This window comes from Labrus mixtus, chromosome 1 (assembly GCF_963584025.1).
Source record: "Labrus mixtus chromosome 1, fLabMix1.1, whole genome shotgun sequence".
NCBI lineage: Eukaryota > Metazoa > Chordata > Actinopteri > Labriformes > Labridae > Labrus > Labrus mixtus.
The window spans coordinates 1,295,698-1,317,968 of NC_083612.1; the positions used below are offsets into that span (position 1 = coordinate 1,295,698).

The following is a 22,271-nucleotide window of genomic DNA, read 5'->3' on the forward strand; positions in this document are numbered from 1 at the left end:
GTTCACATGTTTACAGTGAAGCAAAGTAAACGTTGATCATGCAACAAACAAAAAAACAAACATGCACATTCAGATTGTTGTGTGAATGTTTGCGTCTCCTCTCGGCTACACATGAGGCTCAGTCCACTTTCTGTCAAACTTACAGAGAGCAGAGGAGAGAGACTGAGACGATGAAAGTGCTAAAAGTTTTATCACGATGGTTGAATTTGCAACTTATCATGACCTTAATGAATTTGTTATTTATTTATTTATTTTACAGGGACATTGCACATTAATAAACATTTCGGTAAATATGCCAGAGTTAGCCAAAAGGCTCATTTTCATCTGTTGTCCCTGGACAGATTTTATAAAAGGCTCCCTAAAAAAACTAATTCAAACATCTCTAAAAGCTACAAGTAGAAATAACATGACAGTAATGAAGCAGACAGGTGAGCAGCCACAGGAGGAAATACGTAAACCATGACTTTGACCCCGCTGCCAGCATCATCAGCACGCTGTATGAAGGTCGGATCCAGTCTCTTTCTCCCACTCTTTATTATATCGTTTCCCATATTTCCCCCCTTATTCTCGTGTGTGTGTGTGTGTGTGTGTGTGTGTGTGTGTGTGTGTGTGTGTGTGTGTGTGTGTGTGTGTGTGTGTGTGTGTGTGTGTGTGTGTGTGTGTGTGTGTGTGTGTGTGTGTGTTGGGGGCGTGTCAGATCGGGCAGGTGGGCTAACCAAGGAAACGGGCTTGTGGACGGATCCTGGAAAAGGACAAACTATCGCGACCGTGTTTCACTTTATTGTGAGAGTTGGGAGAGAATCAGATGGAGTTCATACAGGGAGCAAGTGACGCTCATAACAAGTGGACCAGGCAACACTGATCCTCACGGCTCTCTTCTTCTCCTTCTCCTTCTTCTTCTTCTTCTCCTTCTCCTTCTTCTTCTTCTTCTTCTTCTTCTCCTTCTCCTTCTTCTTCTTCTCCTTCTTCTCCTTCTCCTTCTTCTCCTTCTTCTTCTTCTTCTCCTTCTTCTCCTTCTTCTTCTTCTCCTTCTTCTTCTCCTTCTCCTTCTTCTCCTTCTTCTTCTTCTTCTCCTTCTTCTCCTTCTTCTTCTTCTTCTCCTTCTCCTTCTTCTTCTTCTTCTTCTTCTTCTTCTCCTTCATCTTCTTCTTCTTCTTCTTCTCCTCCTTCATCTTCTTCTTCTTCTTTTTCTTCTTCTTCTCCTTCTTCTTCTCCTTCTCCTTCTTCTTCTTCTTCTTCTTCTTCTTCTTCTCCTTCTCCTTCTTCTTCTTCTCCTTCTTCTTCTCCTTCTCCTTCTTCTTCTTCTTCTTCATCTTCTCCTTCTCCTTCTCCTTCTTCTTCTTCTCCTTCTCCTTCTTCTTCTTCTCCTTCTTCTTTTTCTTCTTCTTCTTCTTCTTCTTCATCTTCTTCTTCTCCTTCTCCTTCTCCTTCATCTTCTTCTTCTTCTTCTTCTCCTTCTTCTTCTCCTTCTCCTTCTTCTTCTTCTCCTTCTTCTTCTTCATCATCTTCTTCTTCTTTTTCTTCTTCTCCTTCTTCTTCTTCTTCATCTTCTTCTTCTTCTCCTTCTTCTTCTCCATCTTCTTCTTCTTCTTCTTCTTCTTCTTTTTCTTCTTCTTCTTCTTCTCCTTCTCCTTCTTCTTCTCCTTCTTCTCCTTCATCTTCTTCTTCTTTTTCTTCGTCTTATTCGTCTTCTTCTTCTCCTTCATCTTCATCTTCTTCTTCTTCTCCTTCTTCTTCTCCTTCATCTTCTTCTTCTTTTTCTTCGTCTTCTTCGTCGTCTTCTTCTTCTTCTTCTTCTTCTTCTCCTTCATCTTCATCTTCTTCTTCTTCTTCTTCTCCTTCTTCTTCTCCTTCATCTTCTTCTTCTTCTTTTTCTTCTTCATCTTCTTCTTCTCCTTCTTTTTCTCCTTCATCTTCTTCTTCTTTTTCTTCTTCATCTTCTTCTTCTCCTTCATCTTCTTCTTCTCCTTCATCTTCTTCTTCTTCTTTTTCTTCTTCTCCTTCTTCTTCTTCTTCTTCTCCTTCATCTTCTTCTTTTTCTTCTTCTTTTTCTTCTTCTTCTTCTTCATCTTCTTCGTCTTCTTTTTCTTCTTTTTCTTCTTCTTCTTCTTCTTCTTCTTCATCTTCTTCGTCTTCTTCTTTTTCTTCTTCTTCTTTTTCTTCTTCTTCTTTTATCTCTCTGTCAACTTCTCCTTTTGAAAAATCACTGCTGCTTATATCGCTTTCACTCATGCTAATAGCGCCACCATGAGGAGTGATGAAGTAGTGAAGCGGTGGGTCAAACTGCCAGGGGGATCTGTTTCGACAGCTGTTTTTATTTGATTAAAATCTTAACATGTGGCACCTTGCAGTTTAGGTAAAAGTACCACATGAGCGAGGACGACGTTATCGTCCCACCGCGACTTCGTATGCATCTTTCCCTCTGTGGAGGGCCTACATAAAATAATACACGACTTTCAGCGTGTATAAATCCATTAATTGCCACAAAATCTTAAAACTGAACAGAAATAAATTCTCTTTGTCCTTTCTGTCTGTCTGTCTCTCTTCCTTCTCACGTCTCCGTTTCCTTATCCGTCCTCTGAGTCCGACTTTGGGGGGTAAGAGATGGCAGCAGACCAAGACTCAGAATAAAAGCTCTGTTAGTATCTTGGCTGACATTGTGGTTTGGACACACACACACTCACACACTCACACACACACACACACACACACACACACACACACACACACACACACACACACACACACACACACACACACACACACACACACACACACACACTCCTGGCAGGTTTTACAACTCCTTGTATATTGCTGGGTCTGGATTTGGCAGGTAAAGCTCAAGGACTCTTAGAAAGACCATTAAATAGACGAGGCCCGGTGTACACGCTCACACAAACACACACACAAGCCCCTCCCCCTTTTCCTCCTCCTGCTGTCTCAGACTCGTTTTGTATTCAGCGAGGGGAGGTGAGCGTCCAGGCTGGAGCACTTTGCTGTTTTTTAGACGATGGAGGTGAGCGATGGCGTCTTCCCATCGGCACTGCAGCTCTGGCCTTGTACCCGACCACAGCTGGTTGTAAATACTCGGCTGGACGGGGCGGAGAAAGTGCACAAAGACACAACACAAAGACACAAACATCAACAGACATTCTCCTTCCAGTCCTATCAGTGCAGAAATGATAACCACATGGAGAAGCTGAACGCAGAGGAAAGAGGAGGACGGAGCTGGAATGTGAACCATGCATGTCGAGATTACAGGACAATAGCTCCGGCTTTACTTTCAGATGACTTTTATTTGAATTCAGCATTCTGCAGTTTTTAACTCTTTAAGTCTTCTGCGGTTGGATGTCCGTTCATGAGAGCTTTTGTTTTTTGTCTTCAGGCAGAATGAAATATGAACAGCATGAAGACGACAATCAATACGGCTCATTACTAATCAGCTCTGCAAACGATTTCCCGTCTTTTGTGGACGTGGCTTTGTCGTTTGAAGAGTTTTGTGTGTTCTCCACCACCAATCTAATAATTCTCACCTAACTGGATTACCATTTGCTTTGAACACAAACACGACGTTATTGAACAGATTATGTTACATGTCGCTGTTAGGAGAAAATCTAATTATCAGTAAGAGTCTCTGAATGTTCCACACTGAACGATTAGCTGTACGCTGAACCCCTGCGTCAGTGACCGTACCATGTATCATAGCAACAGTAACCGGGCCTGCAGAGGTTACATGAGTGAGATTCATTGTGCTGTTTTCATCTACTTTTCATAACACAAACATCATACAAGTGGAGCTGTGTGCTTCATTCAGATGGTTTCTTTTATTTTATTTCATTTTTTTATTCACCAAAACGTGCACACACACACTCACACAATTATAAAAAAAGACATACAAACAAAGAGGGGAACTGTGGTATGATACAGTTTTGCAAAGCAGATTTAGACCAAAACAAACAAAACAAAAGGAAAAGGGTCAGTAAATAAAATGAATGAATTAGAAAGAGGGACAAAATAAGTGAATGAGCAAACAGGACAAAGAAAAACATGGAGGACAGTATAGTAACAAAATGATGTCAAATAAAACTGGTGGGATAGGTTGTACACATGGTGACCATTTTTGGTGTTATTTGTTTTGACGATCAGCTGGTATCCTGAAAAATATTTTTTAGTGGATGAAAAAAAAGACAGCTTATGAAGGTGAGGCCTGAAACCGTTAAAAAGAAAGATTCAGCAGCTTTTTCCCCGAAATATAAAATGTAGATTTTTTTTTCTCCATCATCATACATGTGTGTGGTGTCTGCAGAGACCCTGTCCTTGTTTTGGTTGACTCGGGACGTCTACATGTTGGTGGTGTAACAAGCATTGAAAACCTCCAAAAATGTGATTCACACAAACGTCAGTTGATTTAACATCTTGGTGGATAAACTCGTTTCTATTTTCCTCGTCCGTCTCGTCGGTCGTATCGTAGTTGGACGAGGCTCTGGCACTCGTTTTTTTCTCTCAGCAGAGTTTGTCAGCTTGCTTTACAAAGTGGAGACGATGGTGCATTTATAATATAGTCATCCATGACTGACAATCTGACCTTTGACCTTTTTCAACTCTGAAGAAAAACTGTATTTTGCCTCACCACGAGCCGTTTAGTTTGAGTCTGCAGCTCGTCAATACAGAGCACCACACTTCACTTTGTCCTCTTTCAAAATAAAAGCACCACACTTCACTTTGTCCTCTTTCAAAATAAAAGCACCACACTTCACTTTGTCCTCTTTCAAAATAAAAGCACCACACTTCACTTTGTCCTCCTTCAAAATAAAAGCACCACACTTCACTTTGTCCTCCTTCAAAATAAAAGCACCACATGCTAAATTGTTTACTAAGAGAAACTGAAATTCACAGAGCATAGAATGAAATATTTAATGGATGCAGTGTGGACAGCGAGCGTGCAGACGTGCGATGTCACATGAAGCAGGGGGGGGTGCAGGTTAGAAATGGACATGTCAGAAACAGTGCATCCTTTGCGTCTCTGCTGGTTTCTGTGCAGCAGTGAACATGTGTGCTGAAGGTGTTTGCAGTGAGCCACCTGTTCCCCTCGCTTCGACTCGGTGTGTGAAAGAGTCGAGAGATAGTGTTTCAGGAAGTGCATGTGTGTTTTTGATAGTGTGTGTGTGTTTTTGAAGCTTTCTTATCTCAAGGCAGAGGTGGGTCAGGGTCATGACCAGCTCAGCCACACGCTCAGCCGCTCACGCTCGCTCGCTCACACACACACACACACAGTGAGAAAAGAAAAAAAAAAAAAGGGTAACATTTATTTTCAGCAGCTTTGCACCGTGCAAACTAAATGACGGCCGCTGTAAATAGAAGGTAATTAAGATAACACTTTATTGATGCCCGCGAGGGGAGGTGATCCAGCAGCACATGATGAAACATGCCACGTTCAGCGGACATGCACAAAGAGGACAGAAGAAGCAAAGGAATAAGCAAGACTGACATGGAGAAAAGTACTAATGATAATAGATAAATCACACCCTGATACAGAAATAAAGAGGTTAACAGTTTGGAGGGTGAAAAACAGTGGAAAGTGAAATTAAGCTTTGACATTTGTGTGTGCATGCTGTGCAATAATGAGCTGTAAGTGCAAGGTTTACTCTCAGCATGGGTCACTTCTTCTTCTTCAGTTTGCTGCAAAAAAAACCCGACTTGTTGCTGCTTCTTTCACTTTCATGTTTTATATATGCATGCATCGTCCCAGTGCCTTTGGATTTTGTGAATCATGGTGCGTTGAGATTCATAACAAATCTCCGGGCCCTGACTCATCACTGTTCTCTGTGTGATCGAGTCGGCTGGCTTGCATTGTCTTTGCGTGGACTAAATCATTTCCATGTCCTCATTTATAAGACTGCTGCTCTCATACCTGTGTGATTGTATTCATTCTAACCCAAAGTGCATCATTAAACGGGGAAAAGGACTTTCAGGGCCGCTGCTCCTGCAGGAGGATCTGTGTCTGTGGGGATTTGGCCTCTTTAAATCTTTTTTTAAAGTAGATTGAAGGAGCTTCAGGTTGTAGATGCTTTGACTGATGACGTTCTGCTCTGTGACTCAGGACATGTAGCTGCTCTGTGTGTTTTATGTCTATAACTCGTTTACTGTGCTGCATGCTGCCCCGCTGGGCCAGGACTCTCTGGTAAATGAGATTCTTAAATCTTCAGGATCTGGTGTGTACCTGCACTCAGAGAAACCTGCTTCTTCATTTCCCTGTGAACATGATCAATACTCACATCCTGCTTTATGATCACTGCGTCTCATCTGTGCAGGCCGCCTGTGATGTTTTATTTTTTTTACAACACAAACCACAGCAATTTAGAAATCTCAAGAAAAAAATCGACCACTGTGGTTTATCTGAATTTTCCTCTGGGATTAATGAAGTATTTCTGAATCTGATATTGCAGGCTCAGCACTTTTAAACGCCAACATAGAGTTGCAGATTTGGCGTCTCCACCTCATTTCCAGCAACAGGAGAAGAAAGCGATTGTCCTCACATGTCCTCACCTCTGACTGCTGTCAGCCTGTCACTGTCACCGTGTAGGACAAAGGGAGGGGGGGGGGGGGGACACTGTCCAACGTGACCTGACTCGCTCCGATGCGCTTGTTTGGAAACCGACGTCCTGCAACCTATTCACCAAAGACTTCAAAAGGTCAGCATATCGATGCTTTCCAATTACATTTATATGTTTTATTAGTGAAAGTTAAAACTCAGTTTGCTCCAGAAGTAAGACGCTCTCGTTGCCGCCGCCATGTTTGTTTTCTGATACATCACCTGCTCAGCTGTCAGAAACCGGGGTAAGGCGTCTACATGCAACAGTATCACATTGTCTTTCTTCTTCCCGAGTTCTCCAGGTAGCAAAACCAGGTTTCTGGAGTCAGGGTCTGATGTTTACATGAACAAACAGGATTCTTAAAAACCTGATTAAAACCAGGACCCTCAAGTCCACGTAAACACACTCACTGATGATAAAGAATATAACATTAAGTAGTAGTATATAACATAGACTGTGTTCAGGATTAATCCTTGAATCAGAGAACAGCAGAACTCACCTGTCTGCAGCCGGGCGCCACTAATGTGAGGTCTGATGTGATTTAAAGATGAATCAGGGTCTGAAGGTTTCAGCTCCTCAGGCTGTGAGCTCCAAACCCTGAGGGCTCAAACACCGCTCACTGTTCACTCCTGACCCCCCCGGACCTCCTGACGGCCCGTGGCTGACCTCCTGACGGCCCGTGGCTGACCTCCTGACGGCCCGTGGCTGACCTCCTGACGGCCCGTGGCTGACCTCCTGACGGCCCGCGGTGGACGCTCGATAAACACTCGCCGTCTCTCTCAGGTGCACCGGTTATAAGATGTAGCCTCACAGCGCTGAACCTCTGAGTTACTCAAGGTTTTAAAATTTGAATATTTGGATGACAAAAATGTTCTGTGTGTCATTTGATGAAAAGAAGATTTATGAATATCATTTATAACTTTTAAGAGAAAGCATCAAAGCTTGTCAGAAACAGCCATTTCGCTTTTCACTTTCAGTTCAGATATCAACTTTTCAAACGGTGCATTTTTTTTTCCTGACTGTTTTTTTTGTTCTTTTTTTCTGTGCTCTCAGCTGAGCTCATTACTCTTTCATTACATTTAAACTTTGCGGTGCGGAGGAATGGAGAGGAGCAGCTACATTAACAAAGCCATGTATTTTAATAGCTGACGCTTTAATTGATCACAAAGCTGAGTTTCAGTTAGTTCTGCCTGACTCAGACGGACGCTGACAGTGACTGATGGATCCAGCTTAATGAGTCCACTTTAAAGTCTTCGATCCCAAAAGCTCTCTAAAGCCCGACCTCACACTGCAGGAGCTTTTTCAAATCCTCCCCCGATGTTAGCATCACACACACACGAGCAGAATCTCAACAGTACAACACAAGCAAGGATCTAGAAAAAAGGGAACAATGTGAGTAAGAGCAAACGATCAGCTTTGAGTCTGATTGGACACACAGGTGCTGACAGGAAGTGACCAGAGGCAAAGCACAACATTGAGGGCAGTTCTTGAGAGCTCTAATCAGTATAGAAACCATCTTATAAGTCGTCGTTATCAAACAAAAACCATCGTCATTACCATCATCATCATCAATAATATGGAGACCATCATCATTAAGTTAGTAGGTATTCATGAAAGAGCTGGGTCTTTAGCTTTTTCTTAAAGGTGCAGAGGGAGTTTGGAAGTTGTCCTCCCTCATCTCTCCGCGTTTTTGTAGTCACACACGACTTCCTCCAGACCCCTCGATGATGTAATTGAGATTTTAAATCCTAAATATCAAACATGTTTGATGTGAATCGGGGCGTCCCCCGTCGATCTCCGAGCAGATCGGGGTCGTTAAGGGGACGGTCTTTACAACGCTCACACTACAAAATAATCGGGGAAGATAATCGGTCCCGAGCAGCCTCGAGTCATGAACAACCTGGTGATTGTCGCGAAGGAGGAATCGGACCTCAATGAGCCTGCAGTCTGAGTCAGGTTTAAGGCAGTCAAGTGGCAGAGGGAGAACAGGTTCACTCAAAGTTTATGTTGTAGTAAGAATTTAGAGCCACGCTGACGTTTTAAAGGCAAAGAAGTCAGGATGAAGTTAAATCACATTTTGGAATCATCAGCTTGGGCAGGTTTGTTTTTTATGTCAGTAGCCCTGTGATGATAATAAAAAAAGAGCACTCCTTCTATTTGACCCTTTTTTATTCCTCCCTTCATACTGCTGCTGTGTTTCCAGCACAGGAACACGTTGACTGTTAGCTGATTTGGACTCTAGGGGTGACGGGATAATATTTAGGAGCAGCACATGGACACAGAAAGTCTCTTATCAAAGCAGACTATCGGACATTAGACGAATACAATTTGCTGAGATTTGAGTTTTTGCAGTGTGGTTAGCCCATCCCAAGATAACTTATCTGATGAACCAGCAGACTTCCTCTAACATCTGCGGCTCATTGTTTATGGTACAACGAGCAGCTTGAGACAGGACGAAGGAGTGGGACAATAAAAGATCCAATATTCTCCTTGTGTTCATCTTTCATGTTGTCACTCTGTGAAACCTTCAGAGCAGCTTTGGATGATCTACAGCTCAAAAACATTTTCTGATTTATCTCATACTGGCCCTCAAAAACCCTCATTTCAGCCTCTGCCTGAAACTGTTAGTTTCTGCTGCTGTCTCTTTAAGACCCTCCTCCCCACGTGCCCACTCACTCCTGATTGGTCAGCTCTCTGGAAGCCTTCCTCGGGGGGGCAGAACGCTGCAGGGCTGCCAGGGGAGGGCTGCTCTCCAGTGCTGGGAGAAGAGAGTCTATGCAAGAGGCTTGAAGCCGTCTCGTGCAGTTCTCTTCTAAAACAGAAGAATCAGTGTAGCGCCCTCTGCAGACTCATCCTGGGATTACTCCAACATACGTTTACCTCATGATCTGAAACTTTGTTCACATTTAGTATCCAGTATTGCAACTACAAGAGAGTTTTAAGACGCGGATCAGCGGGTCGACTTTGATCAGCAGAATCGACATCAGAGAGCGGGTTCTGATTGCAATAGCCACAATGTTTGTACTCCGTCATACGAGACCAAAGTTACCTTCAAAGCGATTTGTTAAGAACTATTCTGACCACAAACAGAAACCAGAAGGCCTCAGACACCTTTAATCAAATACCTATCCAACAGATTCTCTACACAGACTCAGTCATCTAATTACAGAGACTTCAGATATTAACTGAAGTCATTTTATTTTATTGGATGTATTGTTGTTCAGTAGCCTTTGTCTGGGTGGGGTGTGGTGGTGGAGGGAGGGGGGGGGGGGGGGTTATCAGGCAGTACATGTATGTGGAAACAGCTTTTTTGCATTTCATAATCAGGATATATTTGTGTGTAGAAGAGAGGCTGAGACACGTGAGTGAGTGTTTTATGGCTTTAGAGGAGCGGGTGAGTAAATACAGATTTAAAAGACGGGTGTAGACATGAAACACACACACACACACACACACACACACACACACACACACACACACACACACACACACACACACACACACACACACACACACACACACACACACACACACACACACACACACACACACACACACACACACACACACACACACACACACACACACACACACACACACACACACACACACACACACACACACACACACACACACACACACACACACACACACACACACACACACACACACACACACACACACACACACAACCAAGGGGAACGAGTGTGTGGGCGTATCTAGTATCTGAGAAAACCCAACATTCAAGTGTGTGTGTGATATTAGGTTTCCTCTGAACAGGTGGGATAGACTTTGCGTCATCTGTGATTGGGTCGAGTATCACGTTTTCTCCCTCAAGTCTGTCATCGCCCCCCTCGCCCCCCCAGTTACATGGAGTGATACAAAACGCTCCACAGTGCGCTCATTCAGGCCGAAAAAACACACAATGTGCTCTCTGCTCTCGGCCTCATTTACCAAACATTTAATGCAGCCCGAGGCGAAAGAGAAAAACCTCATTGTTTCAAATCACCTACTGCAAATCTCTTTTCAGCCTTTATATTTGATCCGTCATTGTTATTGGACATGAAGAAATATGAGTGTTTTTACCACAAAGCGAGCGCACGTCTGATCTCATTAGTGAGAAACTTAAGATGAGCATGAGTCACACTTTAGACTCTGTTTAAACTGCTCGAATGATCATGAAACTTTCTCTTAACGCCATCTCTAGTTTAGAGTCGAGTTAGTGCTCGTAAAAAGAGGACGGTTCTTTATAGATATTAACTCTTCTGTTTGTCTTCCTGTGTGTCTCCAGTCATGGCTGAGGATGTACGGTTACCTGCCGCAGGCCAACAGACAGATGTCCACCATGAGATCGGCTCAGATTCTGTCCAACGCCGTCAGCGACATGCAGCGCTTCTACGGCCTGGAGGTCACCGGACAGATGGACCTTCAAACCATCAGGTCAGGAGGGCGACACTGGGAGGGGGTTTTGTGTAATGTCAGCTCACACTGTACCACCCGATAGTCAGGCACAATGTGAAAGATCTCCAAAAGGTGTGACGGACCGCGAAAACAAAGAGGAGGACCCAGAAGCAGGATTCACTAAAACTATTTATTCTTTAAACAAAAGGCAAACAAAAACTTACTTCCAAAAAATCCAACAAGAGAAGGAGCCACGGGTAAACTGACATGCAACAAACGACACCGACAAACACATACAATGAACTGACACAGAAGGGAAGAAACACTAAATAGACACAGGGGTAATCAAACACAGGTGAGACTAATGACACAGGTGAGGACAATGAGGGTGATCATCACTGAGGGAAACACACAGAGGAAGGGATGGACACAAGAAACACTGAGGACAACTACAAAATAAAATACATGAAACACTGAAGACACACAGAACTCAAGAATGAACAAAACACACTGGAACATAAAGAAACACTAAACACTGAAAACCAAAACTAAAAAAGACCAAATCATGACAAAAGGTAAAGTATGATCCAAACACATTATCAGAAACTTGACAGTAGATCAAAAGTTCTTAATAGTCGAGTAAACTTATTATATCTTTTTTGATCCTTAGTCACGAAGACCACAAAATAAAATAGTCACCAAAATGCAGAGAAATTACAAACGTTTGTATTCGTCTGGTTTCTGGTCATAACTACCTTATTACCCTTAAAGGGGACATATTCTGAATAATCCACTTCTTCAGTGTTTCTGAACATATATCTGGGTAACCTGAGAGTCTACTGACCCACAACATGTGAAATAAACCATCCAGTCCTTTGTTTGTGGTCTGCATAAGTCTTACAACACAGAGGAAAATGCTCTGTTTCTAATGTGCTCTCCTTGTGATGTCACAGTGGGATTCTGGTCAAAAGAAATCCCCTCCCCTCCCCTGATATCTCCACCCATGGACTCCACCCCCAGACTAGAACAAAACCTTTGTAGCTGCTGCCATTTTTATTCTCTCTACAGAGGAGTGATGTCTACGGGGAAAACTCAGGGGGTCTGTTATATTTTGACCAAAGCACAGATGTTTCATTTAGACCACAGGGGACTGTTTGAAAAGGTGGAGGAGGGGACTGTTTGAAAAGGTGGAGGAGGGGACTGTTTGAAAAGGTGGAGGAGGGGACTGTTTGAAAAGGTGGAGGAGGGGACTGTTTGAAAAGGTGGAGGAGGGGACTGTTTGAAAAGGTGGAGAAGGGGACTGTTTGAAAAGGTGGAGGAGGACTGTTTGAAAAGGTGGAGGAGGACTGTTTGAAAAGGTGGAGAAGGGGACTGTTTGAAAAGGTGGAGGAGGGGACTGTTTGAAAAGGTGGAGAAGGGGACTGTTTGAAAAGGTGGAGGAGGGGACTGTTTGAAAAGGTGGAGGAGGGGGATGATATGTCCTCTTTGATATAAGTGTATTACACATTCACATTACCTGATACGTTTCTTCAGATGAGATATAGCCGCTCATTTCAAGAATCTTTACAAAATCATTTTCTTCCTATTTCTCCTCATTACAATCAACTCGAGCCTTATATTGTGCTTGAACTATCTTGAAATAAGATATTTATGTGGACTTGGATGTAGCTATGTTAGAGATTATTTTAGAAACTAGACAAACACGTTTAGTAAGGTATGACTTTTGGCAGTGTAATAGTGGGATTTTGTCCAACAGTTCTGAGACTTGGACTTTTAAAAACAACATGTTTTTCAGGTCCTCAGTTGTTCCTGTTCCTTTCCTCAGTACCTGTTGTTGACTTACACACTCGTCCTCCTCAGTAGACTCTCTTCAAAAACATCACAGGAACCGTTTCATTATGAGACAGAAGAAAGGAAACACAGACATCGATCTGGGAATAAAAACCTTCACCTTCGTCTCCTCTCTTGGCGGCTCCTTTCCCTTTTCAACACCTAACTCTTGCTTGTTCCTGTCTGCTCTCGACTCCTCCAGTGCCATGAGGAGACCCCGCTGCGGCGTGCCCGACAAGTTCGGAGGCCAAATCAAAACCAACGTGCGGCGGAAACGCTACGCGCTCACCGGACACAAATGGAACAAAAGCCACCTGACGTACAGGTCTGTGAAGACGCACGCTAACCCTCTTACCTTGTTGTTGATGGAACATTATTTAATTGTATTGTGTTTTCCATTTGTTTTTAATTCCACGCTACAATAAGTGTTACCCAACAGTCATGTGGGACACGGGGACTTTTTGTGATTTCTCTTCCTGTTCCTTTCTTTGTTCCCCTCAGTATCCAGAACTACACTCCAAAGATCGGAGAGTATAACTCCTACGAGGCCATCCGGCGGGCCTTCAAAGTCTGGCAGAGCGTCACCCCGTTGACCTTTGACGAAATCCCCTACCAGGAGATCAAATATGGACGCCGCAAGGAGCCCGACATCATGATCTTCTTTGCTTCCGGTTTCCATGGAGACAGCTCGCCTTTCGACGGAGAGGGGGGCTTTCTGGCTCACGCGTACTTCCCTGGACCTGGAATGGGCGGGGACACTCACTTTGACTCGGACGAGCCGTGGACCATAGGAAACCACAACGTGCAAGGTAAACACTTATCGTGTTACAAGGTCTTTGTACAAAAGACCTTGGGCGTGGGCGGCAGTAGCTCAGTCTGTAGGGACTTGGGTTGGGAATCGGAGGGTCACCGGTTCAAGTCCCGGCATGGACCAAGTCCGGAAATTGGTCTGGTAGCTGGAGAGGTGCCAGGCCACTTCCTGAGCACTGCCGAGGTGCCCTTGAGCAAGGCACCTAACCCCCCCCCCCCCACAAGCTCAGGAGCGCCCGCTGTGGGCAGCCCCCTTACTCTGAGACCTCTCCATTAGTGCATGTCCACAGGATCCTGTTTGTGCATGTGTGTGTATTTCAGCCTATGTTTGTGTAGCATGTTAACTAGACAGAGTGTAAAAACTAATTTCCCCTCGCGGGATCAATAAAGTATAAAAAAAAAAAAAAAAAACTAAATATCCGGTGTTAGATGCTCAAATCCAATGAGCAGCGAGGTAAACATACAAGTGAGGACTTTTCAGAACAGGGATCAGCATCAAAACCTTTTGATATAAACAAAGTTAAAGGTCTCTCTCTCTCTCTCCATCAAACTGGACAAACGAGCCCACACTGGGGTCATAGGTGTGTGTGTGTGTGTGTGTGTGATCACTTTAAAATAGTATTTCTTTGTAACATAGTCTAGTTCATAGCTGTAATGTGGTGGTTAATATAGCCGTAGATTTCGATCAATTAATCAATCAATCAAACTTTATTTATAAAGCACCTTTCAGACAAATTAAATTGCAGTTCAAAGTGATTTACAAGAGTGCAGAAAAGTTATTGACAAAAAAGTCGTTTATAAAATCATTGAGAGACTAATGCACACCAATAAGAATTAAAAAAATGTATAGAAAATAGAAAATATGAGATTAATCTGAGACGACGGGGGGGAAGGTTTTATGTTACATAGGATCTGGTGTAGAGTTCCTTTAGAGACATTTTCACCAAAATATGTACGAGATGTGATGTTAAAAACGTTGTTAATACGTTAGAATGTGTGACAAAAGGACTTCATCTGCTGCTGTCACCGAGCGATCGCTGACCTTAAAGCCAACAGGAACACGACACTGCTCCAACATTTGAGCACTTGAATCCTCTTCAGTTTCCTCCTAAAGACACAGAGCTCGTCTTTTACACTCCTCTGTCCTCTGTCCATGAAACATAGATGATAAGCGATAGGGATTAGTTGTGCTGCTACCATCTGTATCGCTTCATTCTCGGGGCTTGTTTTCACCCAAACGAGGGCGTGGTCACTCTCAGGTTCTCTCTGGTGTCGTTTTGTAAAATAGATTACAAACAGCTGTCACTTTCCCCGCACACCTAACCTGAGCCGACGTGGATCAGTTAGCAACATCATCTCTCATTCGTCAGGCTCCTCGTCTCCGCTAACATCTGGGAGAGTTCAAAGTCGACACCATTCAGCCTCTGACCCGACTTCACCTCCGCACCGCTCTCAGAGTCACCCCGTAATGTATCAGGACTGAGGAGTTAGGTTGGCTAAAATCATTGCAATTTTTTGCCTTTATTGGACAGGACGGCTGAATAGAGACAGGAAGAGTTCAGAGGAGAGAGCGGGGGATGGCATGCAGCAAAGGGCAAAGGTCAGATTTGAACCCCTGGCTGCTGCGACGAGGACTACAGCCTCTGAACATGGGGGCACGAGGTGTTACTGATAGCCCATCGGCGCTCCAGATAAAATCATTGCTTAGACATAACGTCAGTCATGTTTAACCTTTTCTCTCTCCTTGAGATGCGCCCTAAAATATATCACAACTTTTAACGACATCATCTTACACTAAACAAAACATTTGAAGGAGTGAGGATTATTTAAATATCTTCATTTTAAAGAGGTTTTCAGAGTGTCCCCTTTTCGCCGTGCACCCATTAACCCTGCTGACAAGAGAGGGATTTTTGTCCAACAATGGCTTTTCCTGCCCTGTTATCTACACACACACACACACACACACACACACACACACACACACACACACACACACACAACAGAGACAGACAGCTAAATGTGTGTGTGTGTGTGTATCTGTGTGATCAGCTGTGTGTGGGACGTGTGGCAGGACAGATCACAGGGATGCCACAGTAAGTGGGAGTGTGTTCCACTCGGTCAGATTTGCAGACTGCTCCCTTTGTTGCTCTCTTTACTTAAACAGCCTAAAAAGGCAAAAAACACAAATGAGCATCCTGTGAGACTTGAGTGCAACACATGTTCATTAAGCTGGACTTTTCACAGATGTAGTCTTCATTAAACTCGGGTATTTTTTACTGCCTTCAAATTGCTCTGTTGTTGAAATGTAGTCCGAAAACCTTTAAAGGTCACATATCCTCCTCCACCTTCTTCAGTTTAAATAAGTCTCAGAGCTCCTCAAAACATGTGTGTGAAGTTTCTTGTTCTAAATCCACTCTGATCCTGTATTTGATCATGTCTATAAACCCCTCTATTTCAGCCCTGCTCAGAACAGGCTGTTTCTGTGTCTGTACCTTTAAATATGTAAATGAGCTGTGTCTGACCACACCCCCTCTCTGGAAGGGCTTGGGTGTACTCGGTCTTTCTCGCTGCATGTCCTATTGTTTACGGTGAGAAGGCAGACTCAGAGGGCAGAACAAACACCTAGCTGTGGGAGTGTCACCCACCTGGGGGAGGGGCTACTGCCCTTTGTGATGTCATGAAGGCAGACTCAGAGGGCAGAACAAACACCTAGCTGTGGGAGTGTCACCCACCTGGGGGAGGGGCTACTGCCCTTTGTGATGTCATGAAGGCAGACTCAGAGGGCAGAACAAACACCTAGCTGTGGGAGTGTCACCCACAAGGAAGTGAAAAAGTACTGATGCTAACGCCAACATTCTGTGAACCAATTTGATCGTCACCTTCCAGTTAATAAATATTTTCACTTTCACAGATAGAAAATCTAATCCTCTCAGGTATGCTGAATATTTTGAAGCTACTCCCATCTTTCTAACTAACCAGTAGACTCTCTGTTATCGATGTAACTTGATTGTTTATGGTCAATATTTCACACAAAAAGATGGTTTCACGTTAATCCAGAATCTGTGGACGTCTGAGCAGAGCCAAAACCAGCACTGATCTGAAACATTCATGTATGTGAGGATAGAATCTTCATCTGTTTGTACCCCCACACATTGTGTTCATCTTCTTCTGAAGTGTCTCAAACATTATTGTCTCTGACCTCTGACCTCCTCTCTAATGGGCTGAAAGAACAGATTTAAGTGAAAGAAAAACAATCGATACTTTCACATGAATCATTTAGAGTTTGTTGTGAAAGCATTAACCCATCGACGTCCTTTTCTTTGTTGACGCGCTGCTTTCTCTCTCTCGACCCGAGGTTTCTTTTGTGAGTTTTTACAAAGTCAAACATGTTTTGGTGGAAAGCGCGTGACGCTCGGTGGGATTAATCAGCTTCTCTGGCACTCTGGCTTCAACAAAAAACAGCTTTGACTCTTTATCCAAATCACTTGCTGACATGCACAACCAGAACACACCTTACACAGATGGATCGCTGCAGGCCAAGAGCTGGAAAAGGTCAGGAGCTTTTGTGGTGCTTTGTGGTCGGATGAGACGACTTGAGAGTGCATGTTGGTTGTCAGGGAGCTGCTGTAGTGTGCGCCCCCCCCCCCCCCCCCCCCCCCTCCCTGCAGCTTTAGACATGGCAAACAACAGAACAAAGATTAGGAGAGCTGAAATAGGACTTGACTGACACAATGTGTGTGTGTGTGTGTGTGTGTGTGTGTGTGTGTGTGTGTGTGTGTGTGTGTGTGTGTCTGCAGAGGATAGTCAGCATTTGGCTTGAACTTTAAACTTCTAACGCTCAGACGTTTGAAGTTTTACTCCTGCTTTGCTCTGTCGGGCTGAATGGTTGTCACAGTTACCTCACAAAGGGCCTCTTTATCCCCCCCTCTCTCTCTCTCTCTCTCTCTCTCTCTCTCTCTCTCTCTCTCTCTCTCTCTCTCTCTCCTTTTCATCCTCAGATATCTCTAACACACCAGTCTTCTCTCTGCTGTTTACTCTGAGTGTTAGCTTCAGTTAAGTACACCATGAGGACGTTCATGTGACTCTCAAATTTTCGACGGTGAGGGAGAGGAACTGTGTGAATCCTTTTAGAGTGTGTGTGTGTGTGTGTGTGTGTGTGTGTGTGTGTGTGTGTGTGTGTGTGTTGTAGGAAAGGGGAAATGATGAGATGCACATGGACAGGCATCCCGAGTATCTCCCCTTTGTCCTTTGCATTCACAGCACAAACTCCAAGTCCTGCAACAGCATGATGTCACACACACACACACATCTGACCAATCAGCATGGGACGTTAAGACGGAGAGAAAAATGACAAGCAAGTTTAAAAGTTCATAGAGGGCAATGGGGAGAGGAACAAAGAGGTATAGAGCGAGGGGGAAGTACCCACATTTATGCTGGCTTTACTTCAGAGATAAACTCACTGGGCTGTGGTGGTCAATTGTGAACTATGAGGAAGTTGATGCAGAGGTCAGTGTGTCACAGCTGTGGACTGTCGAGGTGTCGCCGGCCGAGGACAGCAGCATCCATTGATTGGTTAGAAATGTTAGAAATGTTGGAAATGTTGCTGCGTCATATCTGCAATCATGAGCGTTTATCTGTCAAATCTGTGGACGTTTTATAAGACGTCATAACTGGGAGAGAAATGTGATTGGACGAAGCCTGAGTGACGTCACCTGTCTGTTCCTGCAGGGTGCGCTGGAGTCCCCAAAGCCCCCTGGAGACTTGACTTAGACTTGAGACAGATGACTTGAAATAAATTTACTTTTAGAACTTTTATTTTGCATTTTTGGAGAAGCTAGGATTTTTTGGGCGATTTAAGTGCATTGCGGAGGAACGCACGCAGCAAGGGCGCGGAGACACTGGCAATCCGTACCGGGCCTATAAGCAGAACCTGTTTGTAAAATGAGCACTCTTCATAATAACATAAAGTGTGTTTTGTATTTACAATAATGTAGGATTATTGCTTTCTATTGGCAATGTTTTAGAGGCTTTAAGCATCCGATTTAAAGTCAGAAAAATAATGCTACAAATGTACAATTAAACTAATAAGAAATAAATATTCACATCATAATGAGCAACCGTTTGTTCACTTTAACCTTTTTTTTTACTGCTTTGAATTACTGTTTTACCTGGTCTCACCTCCTGACAACATGAGTTTTAATGACAGGAAAGATGCTGAATAAATTGTTAGTATTATTATAATCTCTGAAATTGAAGTACAAGAAACAGAAGGATATCAGGTGTACCACATAAATAAGCTTATATTAATAAACACAACTTAAAGATGGCCGCTCTTAATTGATTTAAATATGGAAAGTGGGTAATCAGAATTTTATATGACTTGACTTGTGACTTGCTTGATTCTCACCACAGTGACTTGCGACTTGCTTGAGACTTGAAGGTTGAGACTTGAAGGTTTAGACTTGAGACTTGAGACTTGAAGGTTGAGACTTGAAGGTTGAGACTTGAGACTTGAAGATTGAGACTTGAAGGTTGAGACTTGAAGGTTGAGACTTGAGACTTGAAGGTTGAGACTTGATACTTGAGACATGAAGGTTGAGACTTGAAGGTTGAGACTTGAGACTTGAAGGTTGAGACTTGAAGGTTGAGACTTGAGACTTGAAGGTTGAGACTTGAAGGTTGAGACTTGAGACTTGAGACTTGCTTGAGACTTGAAGGTTGAGACTTGTAACTTGAAGGTTGAGACTTGAGACTTGAAGGTTGAGACTTGAGACTTGAAGATTGAGACTTGAGGGTTGAGACTTGAGACTTGAAGATTGAGACTTGAGGGTTGAGACTTGAGACTTGAAGATTGAGACTTGAAGGTTGAGACTTGAAGGTTGAGACTTGAGACTTGAAGATTGAGACTTGAAGATTGAGACTTGAAGGTTGAGACTTGAGACTTGAAGATTGAGACTTGAAGGTTGAGACTTGAAGGTTGAGACTTGAGACTTGAAGATTGAGACTTGAAGGTTGAGACTTGAGACTTGAAGATTGAGACTTGAAGGTTGAGACTAGAAGGTTGAGACTTGAGACTTGAAGGTTGAGACTTGAGACTCGCTTGTGACTTGTGACTTACTCCCATGTCTGGGATAGTTGAGAGTTAACGTTTTAAACTCCTCATTGTGACTTTTCTTACTGTTTTTTTTATTGCACCTGTCCCTGACCTCTTCTCTCTCCTCCATCATATCCATCCAGGTAACGACCTCTTCCTGGTGGCAGTCCACGAGCTGGGCCACGCCCTCGGCTTGGAGCACTCCAACAATCCGCTGGCCATCATGGCTCCCTTCTACCAATGGATGGAGACGGACAACTTCCAGCTGCCTGAGGACGACCGGCGGGGGATTCAACAGATCTATGGTAGGTAGAATCAGTCCGTTTGATTCCTCAGTGTCTTCGTCATGTCATGATGCATAACCACACCTACTCTGTTTCTACCCTGAAGGTCTGCTAGACGGCAGCCCAACTCAGGCCCTGCCCACCGTGACGCCCCGTCGCCCCGAGCCCAGACCACCTCAGCCACCTCCACGCAATCCAGACCGCCCCAGGACCACAGAAAGACCAGATCACTACGGACCCAACATCTGTGAGGGGAACTTCGACACGGTGGCCATGCTCCGAGGAGAGATGTTTGTCTTTAAGGTAAAGGGGTTTTGAGAATCAGGATGAAGGATAGAGACGGGTTTACCTACACTTCACTTTACTGTGTCAATAAATGAGTGATGCATTTCTGTAGAATCAGCGTGAGACAAACGGCCAACACGCCGTCTGTTTTCAATCAGGTCCTTGTGGATTGTAAACCAGCAGGGCCGGTGTGTTTTTGTTTTACGAGCGTGACCACTGTTAAGAGGGCGGGGGCGTGGTCAGGTGTTTTCCTTCAAGAGCCTCTGGACCCACACAAAAACATTCACGAGGTTCTGAAACAGCAGTGAGCGATGGAGCCGGGCCAGCACTGATCATCTCACTGCTGGCTGCAGCTGCTGAGTTTTTATTATTTATACACCATTTAATGTCTTTTGATATTATGCAACTCTCCCCTGTGCTCATTTGTTCTTCTATATCTGTGGAGTGTTTGAGCCTGCTGTGGAGGCTTTCAAGACATGTACGTGTAGCGGAGTTTCTAGTGGGAAATTCTCCAGTTAATGTCGAAGCTATGAGCTATAAAAAAAAAACATCTAAACACACACTGAACATTTGTTTTTACACAAGTAACATGTACACAAGATTAATACTCAACGTTATTAAAACTAACACTACAAGCAGTTAGATCATGCATCATTTTAATAACAGTATTTGTTGGGACTTCAACTTTACAAAAAATAAATCTTTCTGTGTCCGTGCACTGGCTGCAGAGTTTGCTGTGTAGTCAAATGACAACAACACAGGAGGCGTCTTCATGTACAAGCAGGGGTGTGTCCAGATATCTTTTAAACTGGGGTGGCCCACCTGGGACACTGACTTATGCAGGGGTGGCATGAAGTTTGTGGGCACCATATGAATCTAGTTTTTTTTTACCCTTTTTATCCCAACTAATAGGTTACAGAATTTGGCAACATATAAACTTTCTTGACTTGATTCTTTGGGAACTCAAAAACAAAGATGTGCACGGTCAGAGTGAGTAAAAACATTCCATGCAAACTTTTGTGAGCTGTCTAACTTGCAAAAATAAATTTATTGGCAAGTAAGTTCATTGCAAGTTAGACAGTGTGCACAAGTTTCTCCTTGGAAATTTAAAGTATTTTTTGGTCAAATCCATTCTTTCCGACTTATTGGATTGTTCGCCCGTGTGCGCACACAGCAGCAGGAGCTCCCAGAATTATTTTCCAAGATGCACTCGGGCGTTTTTTGAGCAGCCTCGCCTAGCGCAATGCATGTCTGTGTGATCAGGTCATTTTTTATATTTTTTTGGGATCGAACACAGCGCTCTGTAACTCTGAGTATGTTTGTCTAAGTTTGCAGCTACAGGCTACAGAAGGCTGTTACATTACTGACAAAGTTTCTGATTGTTGTCACCCGTAACCACCAGCTGAAAACACTGTGTTGTCAACAAACAGAACTTAATGTCCTCCTCTTCAGGACATGTTTAGATGTAGATGTGATGCAGTGCTACAGAGATCAGTTATGATGTGTTGCAGTGGGAGAGGTCAGAGGACGTGTCCAGTGTTGGCAGAACTTTCACACTGAAGACGTTTGCAGAGCGAGACGGAGCGAGACGGAGAACACCCAGGCTTAGATGTGATGTACAACAGTGTCAAATTATCATCCACAGCCAACCCCAACCAAACCTCATGTCAAGGGAGGAATATGAAAAGCTGGAAAAAGCTGATTCTGGCTTTTGTCTTTGCATCATTACTGTCATACTGCAGACGGGGATGACAGAGCCCTGCCCTCTCAAACCTCCAAAGAGCAGTCTCTGAATATCTCCTATCTGAGTCTGTGAGTGTTTCTGACAGTGACCAGCACTTATCCCACTTCACAGCTGCACATGGTCAAACATTTAAATCTGTGCTCTTGGGTTTCATCTTAGCAAGCAGTGTCAGTGTTACTGGGTTTCATCCACAGTCAGGAAGCTGGTTTTAACAGCATGAATCAGAGTCC

At 43.8% G+C, this 22,271-nt stretch overlaps 1 protein-coding gene across 1 annotated transcript in view; it reads left to right on the top strand.

Moving 5' to 3' along the window:
- Positions 1-22,271, top strand: part of mmp15b (matrix metallopeptidase 15b) — a 40,562-nt gene that overhangs the window by 8,233 nt on the left and 10,058 nt on the right. The window contains exons 2-6 of the mRNA XM_061044671.1: positions 10,885-11,033; positions 13,027-13,149; positions 13,326-13,633; positions 19,872-20,033; positions 20,119-20,315. Of these exons, the coding sequence (XP_060900654.1) occupies positions 10,885-11,033; positions 13,027-13,149; positions 13,326-13,633; positions 19,872-20,033; positions 20,119-20,315 (939 nt within the window). The remainder of the gene's footprint in view (positions 1-10,884; positions 11,034-13,026; positions 13,150-13,325; positions 13,634-19,871; positions 20,034-20,118; positions 20,316-22,271) is intronic.